Source organism: Hippopotamus amphibius, chromosome 17, assembly GCF_030028045.1.
Source record: "Hippopotamus amphibius kiboko isolate mHipAmp2 chromosome 17, mHipAmp2.hap2, whole genome shotgun sequence".
Classification (NCBI taxonomy): domain Eukaryota; kingdom Metazoa; phylum Chordata; class Mammalia; order Artiodactyla; family Hippopotamidae; genus Hippopotamus; species Hippopotamus amphibius.
The window spans coordinates 37,469,779-37,494,422 of record NC_080202.1 but is presented as its reverse complement, the minus strand read 5'-3'; the positions used below and the strand labels follow the sequence as shown (position 1 = coordinate 37,494,422).

At 43.1% G+C, this 24,644-nt stretch overlaps 1 protein-coding gene across 1 annotated transcript in view; it reads right to left on the bottom strand.

The window, feature by feature from the left end:
- Window positions 1-3,675: 3,675 nt before the first annotated feature.
- SKAP1 (src kinase associated phosphoprotein 1) overlaps window positions 3,676-24,644 on the bottom strand; it is a 280,311-nt gene continuing 259,342 nt past the window's right edge. The window contains exons 12-13 of the mRNA XM_057716290.1: window positions 5,794-5,902; window positions 3,676-3,975 (exon numbers count right to left, since the gene is read on the bottom strand). Coding sequence (XP_057572273.1) covers window positions 5,801-5,902 — 102 coding nt within the window. The 3' untranslated portion in view covers window positions 3,676-3,975; window positions 5,794-5,800. The remainder of the gene's footprint in view (window positions 3,976-5,793; window positions 5,903-24,644) is intronic.

The window sequence follows — 24,644 nt, the reverse complement described above, 5'->3', positions numbered from 1 at the left end:
AGAGTTTTGTTCTCAAGATGAGAAGGGACACAAAACCCCACAAAAAACAACCACCATACATTGGTTTATTTCTTTTTCTTTTTTTCCCCCTTTCTTGCTTCTCTTCAGCGCTCCCTTTCTCAGACTGATTTATAAAGGCAAGACTGTCCCCCTTCCCCTGCCCCCAACACAGACACATGCTTTGTGACACCACGGCTTTACTGTGATGTAAGTGACTGGTGTGAAATGTGGATTTTGGAAATGTGTCACTGGAGGTGTCTCGCCACAATAGAACTCAGGTGATTCAATAAGAGCATCAGACTGAGATTTTCAGGAGTCCCCTGTTTCACTTCCTCTTCAACAGCAGAGTTTGTGTGATTTTTTTTCAAGTCACCACCTTTCAGATCCTCAGTTTTACAACTTGCAAAGACTAACTGATTACAGATAAGGTGGTGCAACTGAGCAAGCTAAAGTGCTAAAAAAAATTTGAGAATAACTTGAAATCTAGGCTATTCCTTATATATTATGTTTAGATAAAGTATCTGTTTCTAACGGGGGGAGGACATTTAGTTGGCCCCACTTGAAATGGAATCAAAATGTCTGGGCTGAGGGAATGAGACAATAGGAATTCTCTTCTCTTTCCCATTTTTATTCACCAGAGGGAAAAGATGTAGTTGGTTTTGAATTAAATACAGATTTCTAAGAGACATAACACCATTGTGTGGGAAAATTTAATACTAAGGTAATTGTAAAACAATGTCTATGCTATTTTGCTATCTGGATGACAGAGGAAACACATTGGAAAAATGTATTTTTAATGAATTGTAGCTGAAAGATTGCTTTCAGAGCATTTAGTATTCTCAGATATCAGCTTGGATGATGCAGGCCAAACCGTACCAACCTCAGGTCAGGTTATCCAATGGATGTCAGTAAATTCTGTGTAAACTATTATTTATCTGTAAAAGGCAGGTATACATTTGCTTCCTAAATATAGGATTTTAGCTTTCTTATTTTCTCTACATAAAATCAAGGAAGGAAGAAGGCCTCCCACCTCTTACCCTCTCCAGTTTCATGTGCTGCAGCAATTAGTGGCTGTTAAGAAGCCATCCTACATATAATGTGGTTAGTTAAGTGGTCTAATGCCCCAGTTATCCAGTTAGTCACAGGCAGTAAGGTGGGGATTTGGTTAGTGGAGTCAAACAGAGAAGTAGTAATCTGATTAGCCAGTTGCTTTCTGAGGCTGTTGGCTAGGGTGGTGGCTGTGGGATTGAGCAGTCTGCTGGGTGAGGTTTAGCTTCAGGCAGACTGTAGGAATCCACTACTTCCCAAAGGTCTCCTTTAGAACTTTCCCCTAACAGAGAATGCCCTTTGTCTGTAGATAGTCTTGAACTTGCTCTCTCTTTTCAAGCATGCAACAAGAACAGAAATAGCCAGATGGCTATGGACCAGATTCCCAGTTAGTCCATTTGTTTATATTTTTTAGGGCCAATTGGCTATCTTTTGCCTCTGATTTTTACAGCTAGAATGTAAGTGTGTGCAGTAGATGGAGGTGCCAAAAGACCTTTGCAGTTTGGCAAATAGTTGGTTTCCTCAGGTCTGCAGGTATAGAAAAGACTATAAGGGGGTTTTGTTTTAAGTACAGGAAGCCAATGGCCGTGCCACTGAGAGAGTGTTGAACTGTGCAGAATGAAGAATTACCTGACCTTGCTCCTTCTTCATTCCCCTCTGACCCTACCCCAGATACCTCCTCTTCCTCTTCTGGTTTCCCCCTTTCTGGTGTCTTAGTCATGGAGCAGTGGCACAATGGTATTCTCTCCTCTTAGCCAATCAGCCTTCCAGACTTGGGTCCCTGGGGGTTCTCTAGGGAGGGAGCAATTAGGCACAGAGGGGTTTCTGTTTGTTCCTTCTGTTAACCACTTTAGAACAATGCCCATTGTCTTTACCTGTAGGTTGGGATTGGTGCAAAGGTTCCAAAAATGGAAGGCAATTGGTTCCCTTTGGTTCACCTGCTCATCTGCTGCCACCTAGTGGTTGCTTCTCCTTTGGCACCCAAGGTAAAGTGGAGGGGACATTATGGGCAGTTCTCTAGTGCCTTTTAGCGCTCTCTCGCGCACTTTTCCTCCCTCCCAGACCTAAATTGTCCCCCTTTCTTACTTATTTATCCATCAAATATACACAAACCTTTCATTTGTTTTACTCCTGGGTCAGAAAAATCTGGAAATGAATAGCTGGGATAGGATCTTCTGAGAAACTTGGAATCCACTGACAACATCCCTATTTGCTCTCAGTTTCTCTCTTTGGTGACATGAAATGGTGACTTACTGCAGGGCTATGATATGGTTGTTATAGAGAGGAGGAAGGCTACTGCCAGTCCAGGACAGCTCTGAATAGAATAGGCAGCTTTTAAGATAAAATTTCTGTAGTGACTCAGTTGCCCATCTCTCGAAATTTCTTGTGTAGAGTCAGGCAATAATAATAACTAAACCTTACTGAGCAGTTACTATGTGCCAGGTGGTGTTCCAGTACGTTATACCTGTTAACTCCTTTAATCTCCTAATGACCTGGTGAGATGGAATATACCCCTTCCAAGGTGAGGAAACGGTGGCATAAAAGGTCAGGTAACTTGCTCTTCGGGAACATATGTAGTATACAGGGAACTGGGGCTTATTTCCAGGTTGTCTGGTCCTAAAATTTATGTTTTTTTTTCTTTTTTCTGTGCCTAGTGACCAGGGCCCAGCAGTGAAAGGCTGAGTCCTTACCACTGGACTGCCAGGGAATTCCCTCAAAGTTTATGTTTTTTTTAAAGATTTTTGTTGTTGTTGTTGTGGACCATTTTCAAAGTCTTTATTGAATTTGTTACAATATTGCTTCTGTTTTATGTTTTTTGCTTTTTTGGCTGCTAGGCATGTGGGATCTTAGCTCCCTGATCAGGGATCGAACCCACACCCCCTGCATTGGAAGGTGAACTCTTAACCATTGGACTGCCAGGGCAGTCCCAGAGTTTATATTCTTAACCATTATGTTTTGCTGCCTCTTCAAGGCACAGATAACCCGAGTGCTAGGCACAGATAACAGGAAAAGGAAACGGGTGTATAGACACAAGCCCTCCCTACAGCACTTCCTTAGCCTGCAGGACACTGTGGGGTCGTTAATGGAGGTCCAGAAAGGAACTCTCCAATGTGCTGACTCCAAGAACTCACTTCTAGCCCTCTCTCATTTTGGACAGAGTGAGCACAAAAGAAAAAAATAGCAAGCAGGCAATGAAAGGAAGCCTGAGAAGCCCACCAAAAACCAGGCAAGCCTGGGTTCCGGAGATGGTTGTGTCCTGAAAGACAACTGCAAGCCCTCTTCTTTGTCTGGGCTTTTGTTTTCTTTTGGGCTCTCCCTTCCCACTTTGTGGGGTTTTTGTTTGTTTGTTTGTTTTTGTTTTTGGCTGCAAGGCATGTGGGATCTTAGTTCCCTGATCAGGAATTGAACCCACGCCCCTTGCATTGGGAGTGTGGAGTCTGAACCGCTGGACTGCCAGGGAAGTCCTCCCTTCCCACTTTGTTTGGAGGTGATAATGCCCAGAGCCAGCGTTTTGATCCCAGTACAAAAAGAAACACAACACCATCACACAGGGCGACGGACCGACTCTGAGGTTTACTGATGCTTTTCAAACCAGCCAAAGCAACCAGGAACGTCTTCCTCCAAAGGTTTCTTTCTCTCTCCCCTTCTCTGTGACAAGCCTGTGGAAAAGGCAGAAGTGGGTGTGTGGAGATGTTTAGAGATGGGCTCAGCTAAGAGGAGGCAGGTTTAGTAACAGATCTGCTGAAGATGCCTCTTCTCACTTGTCTCATTGGCGGTTTACAGTTACTACATGGTGGGTGTCAGAGACTTGGGTCTCTGCCATACAGAGAGGAGTCCGTGGTGTTGGTGGGCTGGCAGGGATAGGGAGTAGGAGCTCTTGATCATCAGTTTCTTCATAAAGGCAGGGTAGAGAGAAGGATATGTGTCCTAAAGGAGGAAAAATACGTAAATTTGCTTTTATGATTTGAAATTTAGAAGATATAAAAGGGCAGAGAGTAAAAAGGATCTCCCTCCTACCCTGTTTCACAGTCATGGAGTTTCTCTGCTGTTGGAGGCAACCAGTGTTATAATTTTCTTTCTCCTTCCAGTGATATCTCATACATGTATAAGCATTGGAGACGCCTTCTTTACATAAATGGAGCGAATTAGACCTACCCTTCCCTGCTTTTTTTTTTTTAACTTCCCAACATATCTCAGAATATATTCCACGTGTGCAGAGTGCTTCCTGTGTGTGTGTGTGTGGGGGGGTGGCACGGTATTCAATTCTGTGAATTACCACAGTCACTTGGCGAGGTCTCTATCGAAAACTTAGGTCACTTCCAGTGGTTTGCTATTACAGACAACCTTGTGTGTATATCATTTTTTTTTCTTGTTTGTATATCATTTTGCATGTGTGCAAGTGTAGCTGTAGGATCAACTCCTAGATGTGGAATTGCTGGGTCATAGAGAATGCAGAGACAAACAAGTTTGTCATTAAATAAATGACAGAGTGCAGTAGGGTGAATTTGTTTAGATTTGACAAAAAATTCCAAGCCTTCTGCATTCATGGCCTGGAAGTGGAGTCCTCATTGGGAAAGTTATAGTCAAACCTTGCACGAGAGGCCTGAGCTGGTGCTTCATGACTGTACAAGAGAATCAGAGAGTAAGACCTCTCCTTATGTATCTTCCTAAATGAAGCACTCAACTGCTGCTGCACACTAGAGTGGGCCCTGGTCTGAAAGATTCCAAGGCCAGTCTGTATCACTGTCACAACATGTCATCCTTTATCCCCATCAATAAAGGCTGCTTCCATTTCGGGCCAGAAGATGGAGCTAGTGACATCATGCTGGCCTTGGTGTCCTCCTCCACTATCCCAATTCTAATTCTCTTGTTACCCCACCCAAAGCAAACACTCACTCCACTGTTTTAAAGTATGATGTGGTTCTTGCTCATAAAAAAGCAATCCATATTCTTTATTACCTAAAAGCTAATTTGATTATGTTCCATGGATTCCTCATACTGGATTCCTAATCTTCGCCAATCATATTGCAACGCATGGGCATTTGGGGGAAATGGTGCCCTGGATTAGAGCTGTGGATAAAGAAACCCAGGCCCATCCTTGTGGCAGAATCCCCAGTTGTTCTCTCCAACATTCATTCTCCCTTTTACATTTGTTAGTGCCCCCTCCCCTGCACTTTTAAGCTGGACACAGATTCTACCTAGAAGAAAGCTTTCTTTGCAGCCTGGGTATGTCTGTATGTCCAAGTTCTGGCCAATGGGATGTAAGCAGAAGTGGTGTGTGCAACATCTGTGAAATGTACTTAAAAGGAGAGGGTGTGCCCTTCTCCTTTCATTTTATTTTTCCTGCAGGGTAGGATACAGGCACGATAGCTTGAACTAGAACATCCATCTTGGGCCACGAGGTTACCTTGGGAATGTTGACCGCACACAGTGGGGCAAAAAGAGAAGGTACCTGGAACCTAGATAACCTTGGATTATTTACTTCCAGATTTTTACAGAAGAGAAAAATAAATTTCTATGTTAATTAAATCATCGTTATTTTGCGTTTTCTGTCACATGTAGTTGAACCTAATCCTAACTGACACAGGCCCCCAATTCAGGAAGAACACTTGCAGACTTTTCTTTCAATGCTGAATCACCAGCATCACTTTTGGAGGTGAAGAAAAGCTACTTCACTGGCAACTCTCATCCTTCACAGAGAAACGAAAGCATGGCCAGCAAGTTCGCTGGCAACAGTTCTGATACCTGGGCTTCATCTTTCTTCCACTTCAAAGGCGGTGGTGAGATACTCTTTTGGAACAATCCCAATGAGGCTGTTCAGTTCTCCAACCCACCAGCCATACATGTTATATTCCTGAAAAACAAAAAGAGGATGGTTTTGGTGGGAATTTAGTCATGCTTCTGTTAATCTTTGTTAATCTGTTAAATGATCACATGGCAGATTCTTTTTTTTTTTTTAAGAACTTTTATTGAGATACAGTTAACAGACAATAAACAGCATATATTTAGAGTGTACAATTTGGTGTCCCAATCTCCCAATTCATTCCCCCCCAACCCTCCCCGCTTTCCCCACTTGGTGTCCATGTGTTTGTTCTCTACATCTGTGTCTCTTTTTCTGCTTTGCATTTCCTCTTTCATAGTTGTTAGCATTTGCCTTATGTATTGAGGTGCTCCTATATTGGGTGCATATATATTTATAATTGTTATCTCCTCTTCTTGGATGGATCCCTTGATCTTTATGTAATGTCCTTTCTTGTCTCTTGTAACATTTTTTATTTTAAAGTCTATTTGATCTGATATGAGTATTGCTACTCCAGCTTTCTTTTGATTTTCATTTGCATGGAATATCTTTTTCCATCCCCTCACTTTCCGTCTGTATGTGTCCCTAGGTCTGAAGTGGGTCTCTTGTAGACAGCATATATATGGGTCTTGTTTTTGTATCCATTCAGCCAGTCTGTGTCTTCTGGTTGATGCATTTAGTCCATTTACATTCAAGGTAATTATCGATATGTATGTTCCTAGTACCATTTTCTTAATTGTTTTGTTGTTGTTTTTGTAGGTCCTTCTCTTCTATTTCCCGCTTAGAGAAGTTCCTTTAGCATTTGTTGGAGGGCTGGTTTGGTGGTGCTGAATTCTCTTAGCTGTTGCTTGTCTGTAAAGCTTTGGATTTCTCCATCGAATCTGAAGGAGATCCTTGCCGGGTAGAGTATTCTTGGTTGTAGGTTCTTCTCTTTCATCACTTGAAATATATCATGCCACTCCCTTCTGGCTTGCAGAGTTTCTGCTGAGAAATCAGCTGTTAACCTTATGGAAGTTCCCTTGTATGTTATTTGTTGTTTTTCCCTTGTTGCTTTTAATAACATTTCTCTGTCTTTAATTTTTGTCAGCTTGACTACTATATGTCTTGGCGTCTTTCTCCTTGGGTTTATCCTGCTTGGGACTCTCCCTGCTTCCTGGACTTGGGTAGCTATTTCCTTTCCCATGTTAGGGAAGTTTTCAACTATAATCTCTTCCAATATTTTCTCAGGTCCTTTCTCTCTTTTGTCTCCTTCTGGGACTCCTATAATGCGAATGTTGGTGCGTTTAACATTGTCCCAGAGGTATCTTAGGCTGCCTTCAGTTCTTTTCATTCTTTTTTCCTTATTCTTTTCCGCATCAGTGATTTTCACCATTCTGTCTTCCAGGTCACTTATTTGCCCTTCTGCCTCCGTTAATCTGCTGTTGGTTCCTTCTAGTGTATTTTTCATTACAGTTATTGTGTTGCATATCTCTCTTTGTTTGCTCTTTAATTCTTCTAGGTCTTCGGTAAACTTTTCGATCTTTGCATCCAGTCTTTTTTCAAAGTCCTGGATCATCTTCACTATAATTATTCTGAATTCTTTTTCTGTAAGGATGCCTATCTCCTCTTCATTTAGTTGTTTTTCTGGGGCTTTATCCTGTCCCTTCATCTGGTACAAAGTCCTCTGCTTTTTCATTTTCTCTATCTTTCTGTGGCTGTCCACATGGCAGATTCTGTTGGGTGGTTTCTTTGTTGACACTATCAGTACAACTCATTAATACCCCTGATGGGATCACTAAATTTAAAAGTTATCTAGAAGGAAGAAAGCAAACTCGACTTTTCTTTTGCCATTTTTCTGTCTACATTGTAAATCTAGCGTATTTGGTGCCATTGCTGAACCTAAGGAGCATTTTTTCTTACCAAGCAAAGTGGAATGGCTTCTTTGGGGAAAGTTGGGCACACCCTAAAATGCCAGAGCTCTGAAGTATTCAGGGAGTCAGGTCATAGTTCAAATCAATAATATTTAGCAAGCATCTTCTATGTGCAAAGTGCTGTTTGAGTTCCCATGAGATGGATGATGAATCAGAACACTGCTGGCTCCCTGGGAGTTTACAGCATAGAGTAATGGGCTTTGGAGTCAGACAGACTGGGATGTTGTCCCCACTTGGTCATTTAGTAGCCATGTGACCAGAGGGTCTCCTGGCTTTAACTTCCTCTTCTGTAAGAGTAGGGAAATATAAGTGACACCGCAGACATGAAAACAATTCAAAGTGCCTGATACACAGTAGGTGCTCTAAATATTAGATTCCTCCCCGGAAGAGGTGGGAGGTTGACAGGTACATCAGTAATGACAGGCAGGACATATGAGCCACAGAGAGAGGCAAACAAGAAAGGGAATGAGAGGGTTTAAAAGAAGGGTAGTCACAGGGTTGAGAATGGAGCTCCTTGAATACAGCAGAGCTTCTCAAAAGCACAGCAGATGTTGAACAGTACAGGACTATTCCTGAAAGCACTAAAACATGTTTTCCTTCTTCTGAAGGAAGTGAAATTTAGGAATACATGCGAAATGTATGTATTTCACTTCAACTGGATTTGGGTACCACAGAGCTAACTGTGTGCCTTTTGCACACCTGGCTAGGAAAAAAAGTTCTAGGAAAAAAAAGAAAGAAAACCAGGTTGTTGACACAATAAAATTCTGGGTCAACTGATTATCTTTTTGTTTCTTTTTGTTAGTGTATCTCCCCTCCTCCATCTCTACCTCGTCCCTTCCTCTCAGAAGCTGCCCTCTTTTCCACCTTCAAAGAGAAAAGAGAAGCCATCCCATCTGTCGACCTTCAGCCACCCAAACAGGAACTCACCTATACTGACAACCACTCTTCTTTCCCAGTAAAGTGGAGGAGGTGTCCCTCCCCTGGTTTAAGACTGTCCCTCACAATGTGTACTTGTAACCCTTCAGCTTTCTTTCTTTCTTAGAGACCAGGTTCTGAGAAGTCTGACATCTGGCTCTAATGTAAATGGCTCCTTCCATCAGCACTGAAGTGTGTTCAAGTTTCTTTCACCTTTGAAAACAATTATTAAGTAGTCCCTACTGCATGTCTGCTTAGCATTTCGACTAGTCTATGCTGACTGCCAATTCACAGTCAAATTTATTGAAAGAATTTATTTCACTTACTGCCCCAACTTCTTGCTTTCTGTCCACTCTTCGAGCCACTCTAATCAGGCTTCTGCTTCCATCACTCTACTTATGCTTGCTATAACCTCCTTACTGCCCAGATTCTATGAGTACTTTTCAGTCTTTAATAACCCACTTGATCTCTCAGCAGTGCTGGCACGATGGACCCTTCTTGAGGCATTTTCTTCTCTTAATTTCTATAATTATAATCTCCTGGTTTCCCTCCTGCCTCTCTGGTTGCTTCTTTTCATTCTCCTCATCTTCCTCTATTCCTCCTTTTAATGTGGTTTTCCAGGGTTCTGTCCTCGCCTCCTGACTGGATGTGCTTTCCTTGAGCAATCTTATACACCTCTGTGGTTTAGCCACCACATCTGTGTAAATGACTCACAACCATAGCTCCAGCCCAGATCTAAGGGTTGGATCCCAATATCCAAGTGCATGTCCATCAAGCTTCTCAAACTCACTGTGTCCTAAAGCTAACCATCATCTTGCCTCTGTAGCCATTCCCATTCCCATCTTGACCATCTGTGTTCTCTAGCTCAGTGAGTGGTACCACACTATGCACTCACTCAAGCCAGAAACCCAAGAGTCATTCCCAATTTCACCCTCCTCTTCCAGTCAGTCCTTGACTTCTGTCAATTCTCTTCCCAAAATATGATTGGAATCCATCCACTTCTCTGCATTCCCGTTGGCAATAGCCTAGAGTCACATCAATGTCATCTCTCCTGAGGACTACAGAAACAACCTCCAAATGTTTCCGTGTCTCCATTCTCGTTCCTCTCCAATCTATTCTTCATTCTGCAGCCAGAATCTTTCTAAAAGGCACACTGACAATATCACTGCTCTGCTTGAAACCTTTAAGTGAGTTCTCACTGCCTATTGTCAACTTCTTAAAAAGGTGGGCAAGGCCTGTGTGACCTAGCCCCATTCACTGCCCAGCAGTGTCATTTATCCCCTAAATCGACTGGACCCCCAGTAAAACAGAACTGGTCTCTGCTACTTCTGTGGGCCTCAGGCTCTTTTACCTTGGAGCCTTTCCTCTGCCTGTTTTGCCTCTACTTCCCTCCTCCCTTCCATGGGGCTCACTCCTAAGCAGCCTTGAGATTTCAATTCCTGAGTCCTCTGCAGAAGCGTCTCCTCACCACTCTCTCAGTGAGTGGGGGCCCCAGCTCTGTGGTCCACAGCACTGTGCCTCGTGCTTCCCTGGAAATGAATGCATCATGCTACCTTGTATCTGCCGGCCTTTGTCTCAGTGACAATCACTAGGTGGAAGGTTCTGAGAGAGCTGGGACCTTTTTGGTTTTGTTTGCTCTTGTATTCCCAGCACTCAGCATGGTACCTGGCACAGAATGGGGCCCAAAAAACCTTGTTAAATGAGCTTATGAAGAAATGAAGGGAGCAGTGGGGATTTATATCCTCAGTTGAGCAGGTTTAGTTACAACCAACTCCAAGATATTCCCTAGTGATTGAGCTGGTTGTGACAGGAAGAGAGCAACTGCCTTTAGAGACAGTTTCTCCAAATGGCTCCCTAAATACCATGAAGAGCGTCTCAGATGCAATAAGAAGTGAGGCTACTGAGCTGATCTTCAATGGGACAGGGAATTATCTTTTAAAAATCTGTCTTAAATAAATGCGTCCACCGCCTCCCCCACCGTCCCCACCACACCTTTGCATTGCCCCCTCCCCCAGGAGGGAGGCCAGCTTCCCCCTACCGTCTGCAGGGCCGTATGGGAAATTACCCAGAATGCCTCAGCCCATGCCTGTCAGGACATTTATTTTATTTTATTTTATATTTTATTTTAATTTTTATTATTATCTTTTGCTTGCAGGATCTTAGTTCCCCGACCAGGGATCAAACCCAGCCTGGCAGTGAAAGTGCCGAGTCCTACCCACTGGACCACCAGGGAATTTCCATGTCAGGACATTTTAAAGCTCCCCTTGGGGGCTTCCCTGGTGGTGGAGTGGTTGAGAAAACAGCTGCCAATGCAGGGGACGTGGGTTCCATCCCTGGTCTGGGAAGATCCCACATGCCAGGAGCAACTAAGTCCATGTGCCACAACTACCGAACCTGCGCTCTAGAGCCCGCGAGCCACAACTAGTTAGTTCACGTGCCGCAACTACTGAAGCCCGAGCACCTAGAGCCCGTGCTCCACAACAAGAGAAGCTACCTCAATGAGAAGCCTGTGCACCACAAGGAAAGAATAGCCCCCACTTGCTGCAACCAGAGAAAGCCTGAATGCAGCAACAAAGACCCAATGCAGCCAGAAATAAACAAACAAGCAAAAAAAGCTCCTCTTGGTAGGAGTTATGTTACTGTCCATTTTCCGACACTGAAGTTAGGGCAGTTTCTGCCTTAAGTTTTCGTGTACTGTTGTTTTGCCTTAGCACATCACTGCCATGGCCATGTCGACAGGACCTTGTTGTGCGGCAGGGAAACACATACTTTATCATGAAACTCTAGCTGTAGCTCTTCTGCTATCTCACTGGCAGAGGGTGGGCACCATGGTGTCTGACAGTCTTTGGATCAAAGTCCGCTTGCTTACACATGTGTGAGGTGCAGTCTTCTACCTGCCAGATGCTGTCATCATCACCTGAGGGTCTCAGCGAGGGCATTCTCTCCCCAGGGGCTGGTCAAGACTTCTGATTCCAACTCACGCTTGGCAGCATCCCCCTTTGGCCGTAATGCCAGGAGTAGGGACTGAGCCTTGGGAAGGTGCTGTCGGCCAATTTGAAGAGGGCACAAACAAGAAGCAGATGAGGCACAACAGGACACCTGCGAAGGCTGGGCTCCTAGTCAGTGCGCTCTTGCTCGAGGGGAACACTGACCCTGCCGACCACAGATGTAGCATTCTCGCCCACAGTGGTGAGAACTGGGATGAGCGGAATCAACTCTCTGCCCTTCAAAACAAAAGAGCAGGCAGAAGTGTACAGAGGATGGCACAGTCTCGGAGACCATATGCATCCTGCTGTGGTAGCCTAGGAGCTTAATCAAAGCACCTACAGGTCTTGGGATCTGACTGTCTTTTCCAGATTTCATCCCTTGGGGGGATAGCCGAAAAAGGCTGCAGGGCTGAGATGTTTAAAGCATGAATGGAAAATTTCTAGCCTTCTCTTCTCCTATCATCCCCTTCCATGCATTGCTCCAGCCCAGTCTGAACACCAAGAGGTATTTTAAAATAATTTCTACTTTGATGAATTGCTGGGGAGTCCACAATTGCTCATAATCAAAGGGAGAAAAATGCAAATGAGATCCGGCCGAGAACTATCACCACCAAACGTTTATTTCACTGCACAGTGCCAAAAAGAATTAAAACAACATTAAACTCACAGCAATCATGTTTAAGCCCTCGTTTCCAAGTGCCAAATTGCACCACTCTGGATCATACAGATGTTCGTTAATTATGCTAATTTTTATTAAACTATTAAAATGGAGAGAGTACTGGCTCAGCCAGGCAGACCCCAGCTCTGAATGAACTCTGCTCTTGTCTAGAGGTGTTAATTTACTGCATTTTTATTAAGTTGCTGATTCTTAGATTTTAGTTTCAGGATGGCAGGGAGAACTGAATTCCTGGGATCAATATTTTCAATAAAGTTTGACTTCTTTTTGTCCAGATGTTTGGAAGGACCAACTGGAAAAATGCCTGAGATGGTCCCAGGAGACCTGAAATCCTCAATGCAGATGTGTTTCTACTTTTAAGGTGGGGATGCACACCTACAAGCGATAATGTTAGGGAATCAGAATTCTATAGGCTCCCCACTCTGTAACTCTCTATACACTGTGTGTGGTAGAGCTAAGATGTTAATTATACAAAATTGTTAATTGAAGATGCTTTGGATAAGAATATAAAAAGCTATTAAAAAAAAAACAAACCCTTTACATCAGTGCTTGCTTCTTGCCACAAAATCTTTTAAGAAGATCGTATAACGTGTGGTCTCTTCTCATTATAAATGTTTCTAGGCTTGATTAAACATTTGTTTTCCTCAACATCAACCCTGTCCCACCTCCTTGAACCCCTCAAATGAAGGAGTCTTAAAAACAAAGGGTGTCTATTTGGACTCCATTATCTGGTTGGAGAAGCTACTGGCCTGGCTGCGCAGAGCCCTGAGGGAAACTGAAACGGGCACAGCACTCACCACCGGCAACAATCCTAAGCATTTACGGGGGCTTGCACACCACCGTAAAAGGGTTTATGCTGCTCATCTCCATCAACAAGCAAACACAAACAAACAAACAAACAACCCCACAAAAAACCCTACCAAACCTGCCATAAAAAGAAGAGCAAATTCTATAAACAAAAAGCAGTACGGCCCCCAACGACGGGCACGCCGCACAGCTTGAGTCTGCCCCCAGTGGTTTCCTATTGCTGTTTATGGTCTCAAGACTATCATGGCCCTCCTCAGTGCTCCTCCTGTCACAGGGCCCTGAGTCCCTGTGTGGTGCTGCAAATACCCTGTCAGTAGGTGTCAGGGGATATCAGGGGGAAAACCAGCAGGCGCCTATCATAAGCCTTAAAAGAGATTAAACACCCCTACTCCATGATTGCTACATTTTAATTTCTCTCCTCCCTGCTGGTTCCTATTTGTATAAGCTCTTCCATGGCTCCCCTGGAGTAGCACAGACATGACCTGGAATGACCATCCTGTCCTGGGATGAGAATTCAATTTCTAGGCTCAGTGAATCCTAGGCTTTTCCGACAAAAGGAAATCACCATCCTCGAGGGCACAGAATCTTAAATTGGAGTCCGTGAACCCCTGGCCTTGTCTGTGGGTGGACGTGAAGGGATCTTCGAACTCCTTGAAACTGGTGTAAAATTTGGGTGCATGTGTACATGTGTTTTGTCCCTGGCGTGAGGCCCAGATCTTTCATCAGATTCTCAAAGGGTTTATGAACTCTCTATGGTTTACCAAACAGCACTTTAGGGGGAAAATACAGTGATCTTTATGGCTTGGATCTGCACTTCGGCCCAGAGGGGCCATCTTCCCACTACCCCCACTTTTAAAAAACCGTGGAAGGAAATCAAGAATCCTGCCATGCTGGGTTTCCTAAGCTTCAGCTTTCCAGCTAAGTCTATTCCTTCTTCAGAGGCTGACCAAGCCTGCTTATTCCTTGTAAGGCCCCATCTCTTTAACTGTGACTTAAAAGTTGTTATGTCTTCTCATAACTTCCATTCAAATCCACATGCTGGCTTTTGGAACTGCTTGACACTGCTGTTTCCCCTGAGAATGTTCCTAATGGAAACGTTCTCTTTTCACATTGAATTGGGCTTCGATAAGCCTCTGTGGAACAAGATTCCCAGAAACTGTCTCATACTTTTGTTCTTTTAACCATCAAAGTTCACTATATCAGTGCTTATAAACAAGAGAATTCCTCTTCAAGAGAACAATCAATCAGCCCCTAACGTGAAAGATCAATAAATGCTTGATATATGTATGGGAAAGGCCAATCAATCACAGAATTATTGGTTTATGATTGCTTATGTCTCTTATTAGTGCTTGTGCATCATACATTATCATTAGTAAAGATGGGAAATTTGAATTCCTAAGCAGAGTAGATTGTAATATTCCAAGGTCAGCCAGAAACATCATATTTTTACTTTGGGTTGGCCTACAATTTCTCTACTGAAGTCCAGCTTTGGAAATTCTATGCTTTCTGAGGCTATCAAAAATTATTAAATAAATTGAGGGCTCTAACTCAGCACCCTTCCAATTGCTGAGAAAAACAATTGTTCACCACAGACAAACAGGTGCCTGTTTTTCAGGACAAATGGTTTTATGAAAAGATTTTGCCGAAGGAGAGAGTAAGTGGTCAGTTGGGTCCACGGTGGATTAGTGCTGTTGGAACCTGTGAAAGGATCAGAGCCCAACGCTTGGCTGAGACCTTGGCTAGCTTGGCGGCCTCTCCAGGCTGTTTCACACCGTGTTTTAAGTTCTTGGCAATCATTTTCTCTTTTTTTTCATTATTCAGAGTTTTGGTCTATAAATCATAATAAAAATGAATCACTAAATTTGCCTCAATTGAACTAGTTTTATTTATTGCCACATTTCAGGGAACCTGCTAACCTGGACACTGGTGAGCCTGGATCTGGGGCCGGGGACGGGGTTTTGAGTCTAAGAAAGGGGGCATGGAAAGGCTGGTGGCCAGTGACAGCAGTCAGGGTGGGGGTGGGGGGGCATGGCAACAAAGTTCACCCTGCCTAAGAGCTGAGTGTTCTGAGAGGAGGAATGTGTCAGCTAGATGGAGGGTCTGAGAGCCCTGAGTGCAAGGGACTGTTCGGCCTCAAGTCTGAACTGATGTCCTAAACCGGGTGTGAGTGGATAATGACCCAGTCAAGGCCAGGGAGGGGTGCAGAACCTGTGCGCAAACTGGACAATGTTGGTGATGGAAGTGAGTGCAAAACACAGCAGGCATGACAGAAAAATCATAAGCTGTGAAGGTAAGAGGGAAGGTGGAACAGGGCCGTATGGAAAAGAGAAATGAAAAAACACACAACGTGAACTCTGCCTACAAAAGAGAGGAAGGATAAAGGGAAGGTAAACACTTTGCAGACAGGAGGAAGCAAGGTGCCAAGTGCAGAATTCAGGAACAATGGAGACAGCACCATCTCAGAGCTGATAGAATTGTGATACCATGTGAGACCGGCGTATTAATATGTATTCCATAAACTGTGCAGCTCGCAGCTCTGCACCGCTCTGTTCTGCTCTGACCGCAGTACCAGCCTCAGGCACCACAACACAATTTGGAAACAATGTGACGGAAATGTTTAATCTGCTCGGCCCATCTGTGCTGCGTATTTCTCCAGATCTCCCTGAGAGAGGCGCCTTGAATCTCCACATTGCCTTTAATATTCTCCTAAATCACCTCCCCACTGCACTTCAAGGGCCATTGCTACAATATCACAGGTTCATCTAAAGTGCAATGGGGGTGGGGTGGGGGGAGGCGCAGGCCAGGATATTTTTTATTTTAAAATAATTTCCAGAGATCGTCTTTTTCGCTTCCTTTAAAAAAAGAAGAAAAGTTATTCTACTGTTGCCTAAGGTTATTGAGGTTGTTTGGTGTAAACCAGGGTAGGATAGAGTGGAATCATTCTCCAAAGAATTGTTTTTATTAATCTCAATTCCCTCAGTTGGACATGGGAGGGGGTGAGCAGATGCTCCTTTTCTCTTATATGTTTTTCTCTTATGTTTTTCCCCCTGCACCTTGCTAAGGTGATGTGTTCATTTGGGGCTGGTGCCTCTCTGCTTTACACTCTCCATATCAGGTATGGCTTTGACCCTGTCCTGCTCCAAACAAAGCCATCTTGTTCAGGACAGGTATACATTTAGTTCCCGGTCACCATGCCCTCATCAGAAAGGAACACTGTCTATATTATTAATTTTAGCTTAAAATCTTATATTTTCTCTCTATTAGTACAGATGTTGAGCATCAGATTTCCACTGCCTTTCCTCCACTTGATTTTGTCAGATTCAGTGATTTGGGGCTGGAATGTAGGAAGCTGGGGTAGGTTTCAGAGAAAGAGGGGATGACAAGTCACCATGTTCCAGACCTTAGACAAATGGAAGAGAGTTGCACATCACCAAGAAAATTAGGATTCCTTTTGCTATGTGAATTAAAGAAATGAATAATTTAATCCACAAGATTGTTCCAGCGAGGGAAAGGCAACGTCCCAGTTGCGGAGCCTACAGCCTGTCGGTGTGTTACATCATCTGCACACATAGGCGTTTCCATGACAACCGCTTATAGCTTCATTTCCTGGATCCCTCTAGGGGGTGTCACAGCCAGATCCACCTGCTTTTCACCCTACCCTCGGTGGGGTCATGGTAAGGTCGCCAGAATAAATGAACGCGGGTACTAATGATCTGTTTACTGCTGTTTATGCTCTGTGTGTGTCAGGGGCACGCACATTTAGAGAGCTCATTATGGTTGCAATTAGAATGCACCATCGCTAGATATTTAACTCCTTTTTCTTTTAAATTAGCATTTTAATAACATTCTTTGAGCAGAGAAACAAAATGACCATTTTTCACGGACAAACTTCTAGCTGTAGGTGCAACTTTAATGGCAAAGTTGTGAAGGGGAAAGAGGGAGAAAAAAAGGCCATTTTTACTACTTTCACCCTCCTCCTTACCAAAAGGATATTTTTATTTGCCTTCTAACACACTCAATTTCCTAAATTTGTTTTGAATCCAATTATTTTCGGTGGTTTAAAGTACCACACTCTTGTTGGATGGAAATTAGCAGCTATTGAAATTAACTTTCTATGTGACCTGTGAAAGGGGCTAAAATAATTACAAGTGTGTATAAGAAACCCTTCTCCAAAAGACCCTTGCTGTAGGATCGGGCTGTGATCCAATGCTACCATTATCAAATATCTTTATACAATAATTGCAAGGGCTATTTTCTTTAAAAAGGTGATTGCAATTATTGTTTTGTTTTATAATTCTTAGGATTATCTTACAGAGGATAAATGATGACAAAAACTTGTCATTATAAACACGATAAATAAGCTGAAAGAATGAAAAATAATAACATGGCATCATTTGCTGTTTAAAAAAGGTGGGATCTTGGAGCACCAAAAAGCAAGACAGAACAGGAAAAATATAATGTAGAGACCCACTGGGTCAGAATGTTCCAGTAGGCATTGATTGCTTTTTAGGAATCAGCGAATACCTCTGCTAGGTGTTTACAGATGCTCTGTTTGTAGAAAGTACAGTGAAAAATAACAATTTGAATGTTTCGATTATCTTTCCCATTTTCATTATTTATTTCCTATAAATCGGGACCTTGCTGAACATAATTCTGCAGACAAGGAGGTGGATGGGACAGCCAATGTGAACGAGGAGATAGATGGTGAGTGCGTGTAAGATAGATGCTATGCGTTTATGAAAAGGAGCAGTATGTCTACATGTGAACATCCACAAAGTAGAGCAAGCAAGCGTGCAAACTATAACGGGTATTTATAGGTGGAAAAAAAGGTGCAAGGAAGATTGTATGGGAAAAAGCACACTGAGCCTGAAAAGCATTTGCTTTTTTCCTGCCCTCCACATCCAAGTTCCGCTAAGATGTCCCATGCTTTCTGTGGCTGCTGTGAAACCTCACAAGCCTTTCCATGACAACAGATGGGGGATTTCACAGCCAGAAGATGCATTAGGTCAATAGTTGAAAAGCAAAAGTTAGAAAGAGAGATCTTTATCGACATCAAAACAATCCCACTAAAAAACCCCCGAAAGATAGGAGGAAAAATTTAAAGACATAGCAGGAAAGAAAAAGAGCCTTTATAAAAATGAAGGTCTAAAAGGTTTATGCTTTTGTATCAGCCTAGTTGCACCTTACACTCTGCCATTTCATAAATAAAATACGGATAGCATAGACTATAATTTGGTGATAGCTACCCCAGGACATATCTAGATGCACTTCTGTTATTTTAATTAAATACTGCATTATGGTTTGTGACAACTACATAGCTACAGCGTAAATGAATTCGGAATTAAAGTGTTACTTAGGCATCCAGTAATTTTTGTTTCATTCCTCAGTTTTACAAAGCAAATAGCTATAAAATCAAGATGTTTGTTCATTTACAGATGGAGCAGGATTGCTGTCGCTGTTTTTTTTTCTCCTTAATCCTCATGCACAAAAAGAAGACAGAGCTCAGAGTCTGGCTCCCAACACCCTTAGCTTATGAGCCACATCACAAAGAAAAACACATCCTCTTGACTATAATGTGAAATGCTGAATATTAATTGCTGGTATTTCGCTTATCTTTCTTGCCGGGTTCTGTCTTTTAACAATTACTCTGATGGGCTGCAGTCTTGCACTGCCAGGAGATTTTTCTCCTTTGTTTAATAGTTAGAAATGCATTTTATTTTATTTTGTTTCAACAAAATCTTAAAGTTCATAATCCTCCTTGGAAGTTTTTAGTATCTGGAACTCTTGTCAAATACAAAATGTTAGTGGGAACAGGGAAACTGCCAAAGCTCTTTTTGAAAAGATGATGCACATTTCTATATCTAAAAGAAAAAATATTTTTCATTCTAGCAATGTTAATATTTCCTTAATGAAACTGGAGAGGGCATTACAATTTGATATAGTCAATCGGTCAGCTTAAATGTCACTTCACTAGCAAATCATGAGAAAGGCTCAGAATATTCTCATCTAATAGGCACAGATTTTCACTCAAAATTCATATGGAAGAGTAAAAGGATTTTTGTTCAAATCTGAGGATTTAATTATATCTTGGATGTGTCATGTGTCAAGATGAAAGATTTTAAATAGCAAGTTTTCTGAAAGCATTGTCTAGTTTGAGAATCAATATAATTTTTTATTAGTCTTAAATACCACACGGCTGGCAATGTCTCCTAATTCCAGCTTTTCTGTGTTCTAACCAACTATTGCAAGCCCCCCCATAACTAATCCTATAAACTGCATAAAGTCACTGCCCTGCATATTTGCAATGAGGTTATAATTTGCTTCAATATTTTGCTAGTTTGGTTGGAGAGCTGGATCCGTACTCCACCAAGAAACAGTGGCAGACAGACGTTTGGGGGTGGGGGCTGAGTTCCTTTTGAGAAAATAATTACACAGAAACAAAGCTTTTGTGACTCCTTTTAAATAGAGCATCTCACCGAAATGTCATCCAGCCTCTTTGGCAGATTAGTGAGGAGTTTATTACTAAATCTCTGTCTAATAAACGTGCAGTTGACTCTGGAGGAGCTGCTTGTTATAATACTGGCAGTGGGAAATGGAGGGAATGTCACAGTTAAAGACACAAATTTTCCCCATAATATATTCGAATGGAAACCTCTGAATCCAATACTACATGGGCATATCTAATAAATTCACAATATTTCAGTCTCAACAGCCTTCACCGGTTAGTTTTAAAGATTTATGTGGTAAAAAATTACTCAGTGATGAATATGGTTTATTCTGTGCAGTATTGGAGGTATAAGGAATTAAACTACCGTCTTTAACAGTGAATTTATTATTACCTCTGTCAAAAGACGAAGCCTTTAACAGCATTTGTTATAAAGTCACTGCAAAATAAATGGCTGGAATTTTTTTACACTGGAGTTTGCAAAGCATCAGGCGATTCTGAGCATTAACGTAACCCTGCCATGGCTTATGTGGTTCTAGGTAAACATTTCTGTCTGGGTCTCACAGCTAATTATCTGATCTGGGACTTTCCACCTGACTGGAAGGGGTGTGTGTGTCTGTGTGTGTAGAAAGTGAAGGGTCTTATCCAGGACAACAGTTCAGGCAGGGCTAAGGAGATTAAAGTGGAAAATGCCAATTTTCCTCTCTTTTTTTAAAAAAATGGGTTTTATAATAAATGGCCAGGGCTTAGAGAATGGGGCTGATATGTCGTTGGGCCTCTTGTTTGCAGGTTTATATGCACGCACACACACTCACAAACACCCTCTCCCTTTTGTCCTCTCTTGGAATGGGTGTCCCCTCATTTATAAAAATTACCTGGAAGGAATGAGGCTGCCAGGGTTTGTTCTAGACGATTGGTTCCTGTCTGGGGGAAAGGAATGGCCTCTACTGAATTTGACCGGTGTGTGACCGTTGCCTTCCAGCTGACCCCAAATCCCATTCTCATCCTCCTAACTCTGTAGCCTCCCACAGGGGTTACTGATGAGAGAAAACACCACCACCATCATCATCACAGCACAGTGCTGACCGGCTTGTTCACAGGACACGGGGTGATGGGGACAGCTTCTGCTCCTCTTTCTGTATCATCATAAATAAGGAAAGGTATTTTCTGATGGTGCCCCCCCATGCCCTCTTTGGTTAGGTCAGAGGTGAGTGATAGCTCTTTGGCAGGCACCGATCAGTTTCATCACTATGTGTGGGCAGCCTGTGCCCCAGGCCTGTATTCGCCCCACATCCCACCCCCGAATTACCTCCCAAATTACCCTGCCCATCCCCCACTCTGCCAAGCAGCGGGTGATGGTGCCTGAGGAAGTCCTACACGGACACTAGATGTCACCAAATACCTCCTTTCCCTCAGAGCCCTGAAATTAAAAAAAAAAAAAAATCCTTCATTTAAAGCAATTGAAGGAATTAACTTATCTGTTTTTATGAGTGTTGTTGTCACATTCAACTAAGCACACTTAAAAGAGGAAGTACTGCTGCATTCAGATAATTTTTACAACATACAAATCTCTTCTGGAGGGGATGGGGTCAAGGGAGGGAAAGGTCTACATTCTTTAAGTAGTCCTTTGAGGGAGTAGGTGAAGAACACTGGGCTTTAAAAATCCCACTATAACAGACATGGTGTTATGTTAGCAGAGTCCAGGTGTGCCGGGGACAGGCCTACTGCATTCAGATAACTAGGAGCTGGGTTTGGAGCCAGGAGCTGGCCTGAATTTAAGTCACTCCAACCCAGTGCCGGAAGCTGAATGTCACCCAGGATGATGAAATAGGTCCATCCTCATCCACATAAGACCCATGGCCATCTGACAGCATCATGTGTTCAATATTAAACCTGACCTTGCCTGTAAGGCTCCCTGTTTCCATATCAACTGTACCAGCAGAGAGGACAACCAAAGCATGGTGTGTTTGGGCGGTGAGACTATTTCCCCACCTGGCTAAGCCACCATGTAAGTGTAACCTTTCTGTGTGCCCAGCTTAGTGCTCCAAGGCTGCCTTCCACCGGAATAAGTAGCTGGAAAAACCTTGGAGGAGCCCAGGGCCAGCTCAGGAGGCACACAACATACGCCCAGGACGTGTAGCCTCCCAGCTCTTTTTACCTTAAGTGGAAGACCTCCTTCAGGGACCTCCTCTCCTTTCTAGTCAACTGAGAAAGCGTTTCTCTCTCTCTCTCTCTAATTCGCCCTTATCTGCTGGACAGTTCGTGTTACCACTATAAATTACTTCTGGTACAGGAGGCCTACTTTTTAAATGGGCATTTATTTAAGTTATTTCGAATAGTAGAACAAGCACCTTTATTATTTAGAAAAATGTTCCCTAGTAAGAGACCTTTAAGCCAGGAAGCCAGAGTCACTTCTCCGAAAGCTGGAAACTGTGGCTTGTCTTATCCAAATAGAGACTTCTTACCTCCCTTTCTCCCACTTGCAATAAATGCCCACAGCAGTGCTGGTCTACAGAAGGGCCTGACCATCCTCAGATAAAAGGAACCAAGCCAGGGCGCAGTGTTACTGCACGGAGGGTGATTCAGCACCTGCCCTGTCACGCCTGGTGCCCAGGCTGAAAGGATTTTTGGAGGACACCTGTTGTTGAACCCCTGCCAAGCACTGATGGCCACTAACCCCCAAATCACTTTTCCCCGCCACTGATGTTTGGAATGTCAGACAGGACTGAGCAGCAGCCGGTGTGTATTTAAAACACAGCAGATGGATTTTTATATCAGCTCCTATTTCATGTTCAGGCAGAGCGACCGCCACACTAAAACCACGGCCTCAGTGCTGCCGAGTTTGCTTCTGTGAGATTAATTCTGTGAAATTAATTGGGACAAGATTGAAAAGGAAATTAAAATGCAGCTGAGTGAACAGGCCTTTCAAACACCTTTTTCCTGCTCTACTCAAACTTGAATTCTGCGGTGGTCTCAGGCGTCGTGGGAAGTAATTTACAGGAAGCAGGCTCTTAGGAGCCATTGGTTACATATGAGGAGACCTGCACAAGCGCCGCAACCTGGAGCCACTGAAGAGCGTTAAACACCCCACTGTGGCGGAAGTGAGGTTCGGTCCCTGCACCAAGAAGGCTGTTCAGAAATATCTGGGCCTGAAAGGAACACGGGAACATCCGCTGGATGCACGGATCTGCACTGTCATTAGAATCTCCGTTTAAAACATTTGCGACACAAATTGGAACTCCGTGCCTGAAGGGGGCATGCAGCTTCGCGGGGCTTAGGGATGGGTGGATGTGTTACGGGAGGTGGGGGGGGCCTCCTGACTGTGCCATTGGTTCCTGCTTCAGAGCTGTGGTACACGGCTCTGGCCTCTCCTCAAAGAAGTGTGAGCAATTGATCAATTTTGCCAGTGATGAACTCTCTCGGACCAGGAAAGGTACAGTGCATTTCCACGTAAGGCCTCTTCATGGGATGGCCTTCCATTTCCAAGTGAGGACCTTTTGAGCTTTTGAACATCTCTGCGAAGAGTTCTTGGCAGGACAGGCTACCTTTTTCCCTCTCAATTCACTACAATGTACTGAACTCCTAGTATGTACCCCACATTGACCCCAAAAGTTTACTCTATTGTGAGTGGAAAAGAGGGAAATATAATAATAGTTTTCATCCTAGATGCCAGGCACTGCTTTACACAAATTCTCTAATGTAAGTATCACAACACCCTATAAATAGAAATTATCCCAATTTTTACAGATGAGAAAACTAGGATTAGCAAGATTAAGTGACTTTGTTCAGGGTCACGTAAGTAACCCACCTGTTGACGACTTGCTTCCCTAAGAATAGGACAGGTGATGGGCATTTGGTTATCTGTGGGGTGCAGCTTTCTTACCCAGCCAATCATCTTCTCTGGAAAAATTTTTTTAAAGGGTAAATAGCTCTCTTTCTGGGATCATTCCTGCCCAAAGGCCCTAGACCCTAACAGACTCTCTTGGCCCTAGGATTCTAGGATTCAGGATTCAGTCATACTTGGGCAATTATTAAGAAACAGCAGGTGTGGTGTACACACACACACACACACACACACACAGAGGAATATTACTCAGCCATAAAAAAGAACGAAATAATGCCATTTGCAGCAACGTGGATGGACCTAGAGATTATCATGCTAAGTGAAGTAAGTCAGACAGAGAAAGACACATATCATATGATATCACTTATATGCGGCCTTGAAAGAAATGATACAAATAAACTTATTATTTATAAAATGGAAACAGACTCACAGACACAGAAAACAAACTTATGGTTACCAAAGGGGAAAGGGGGAGGGAAGGATAAATTAGGAGTTTGGGATTAGCAGATACATACTACTATATATAAAATAGATAAACAACAAAGTCCTACTGTATAGCACAAGGAACTAAATTCAATATCTTGTAATAAACTATAATGGAAAAGTTTGAAAAAGAATGTGTGTGTATGTATATATATATATAAATAAAACTGAATCACTTTGCTGTGTACCAGAAACTAACACAGCATTATAAATCAACTATACTTCAATTAAAAAAAAATACCAGAGAGAGAAAGAGGGAGGGAGAGAAACAGCAGGGAGCAGCAGGAGCCCAAGAATAAAGTTATTACCCCCCCAATTCCCACCCCTCTTCCCCATCCAGGGGCCACTTCCTGTTTTCTACCGGCCACCCCTTGCCCCTCAGAATATTTCTCTTATGATACAAAGAGAGAGCGAGAAACCAGATGCATTTATGAGGGCCCCAAACAAAAGAAATTAGAACTGTTTTGTTTGTTTAATCTGAATAAATAATTAAAGCTAAGACAGATTTTTGTGTGGAATTTCTTTAGCAGATTTGCAATGTCAGTCTCACCATGTGTGTTTAGACAGGGAATGTTTGAGGTGGAAGGAACCTTAGAGGTCTAACACAACTCCCTCATTTTATAGGTGAGGAAACTACTCTAGGTAAGCTGAGCCTGCACCCAGTTGCATCTTGTGTTTCTCAGGGAAACAGACGTCTCCAGGTTCCTAAGAAGCAGGCTTTTCTTGCCT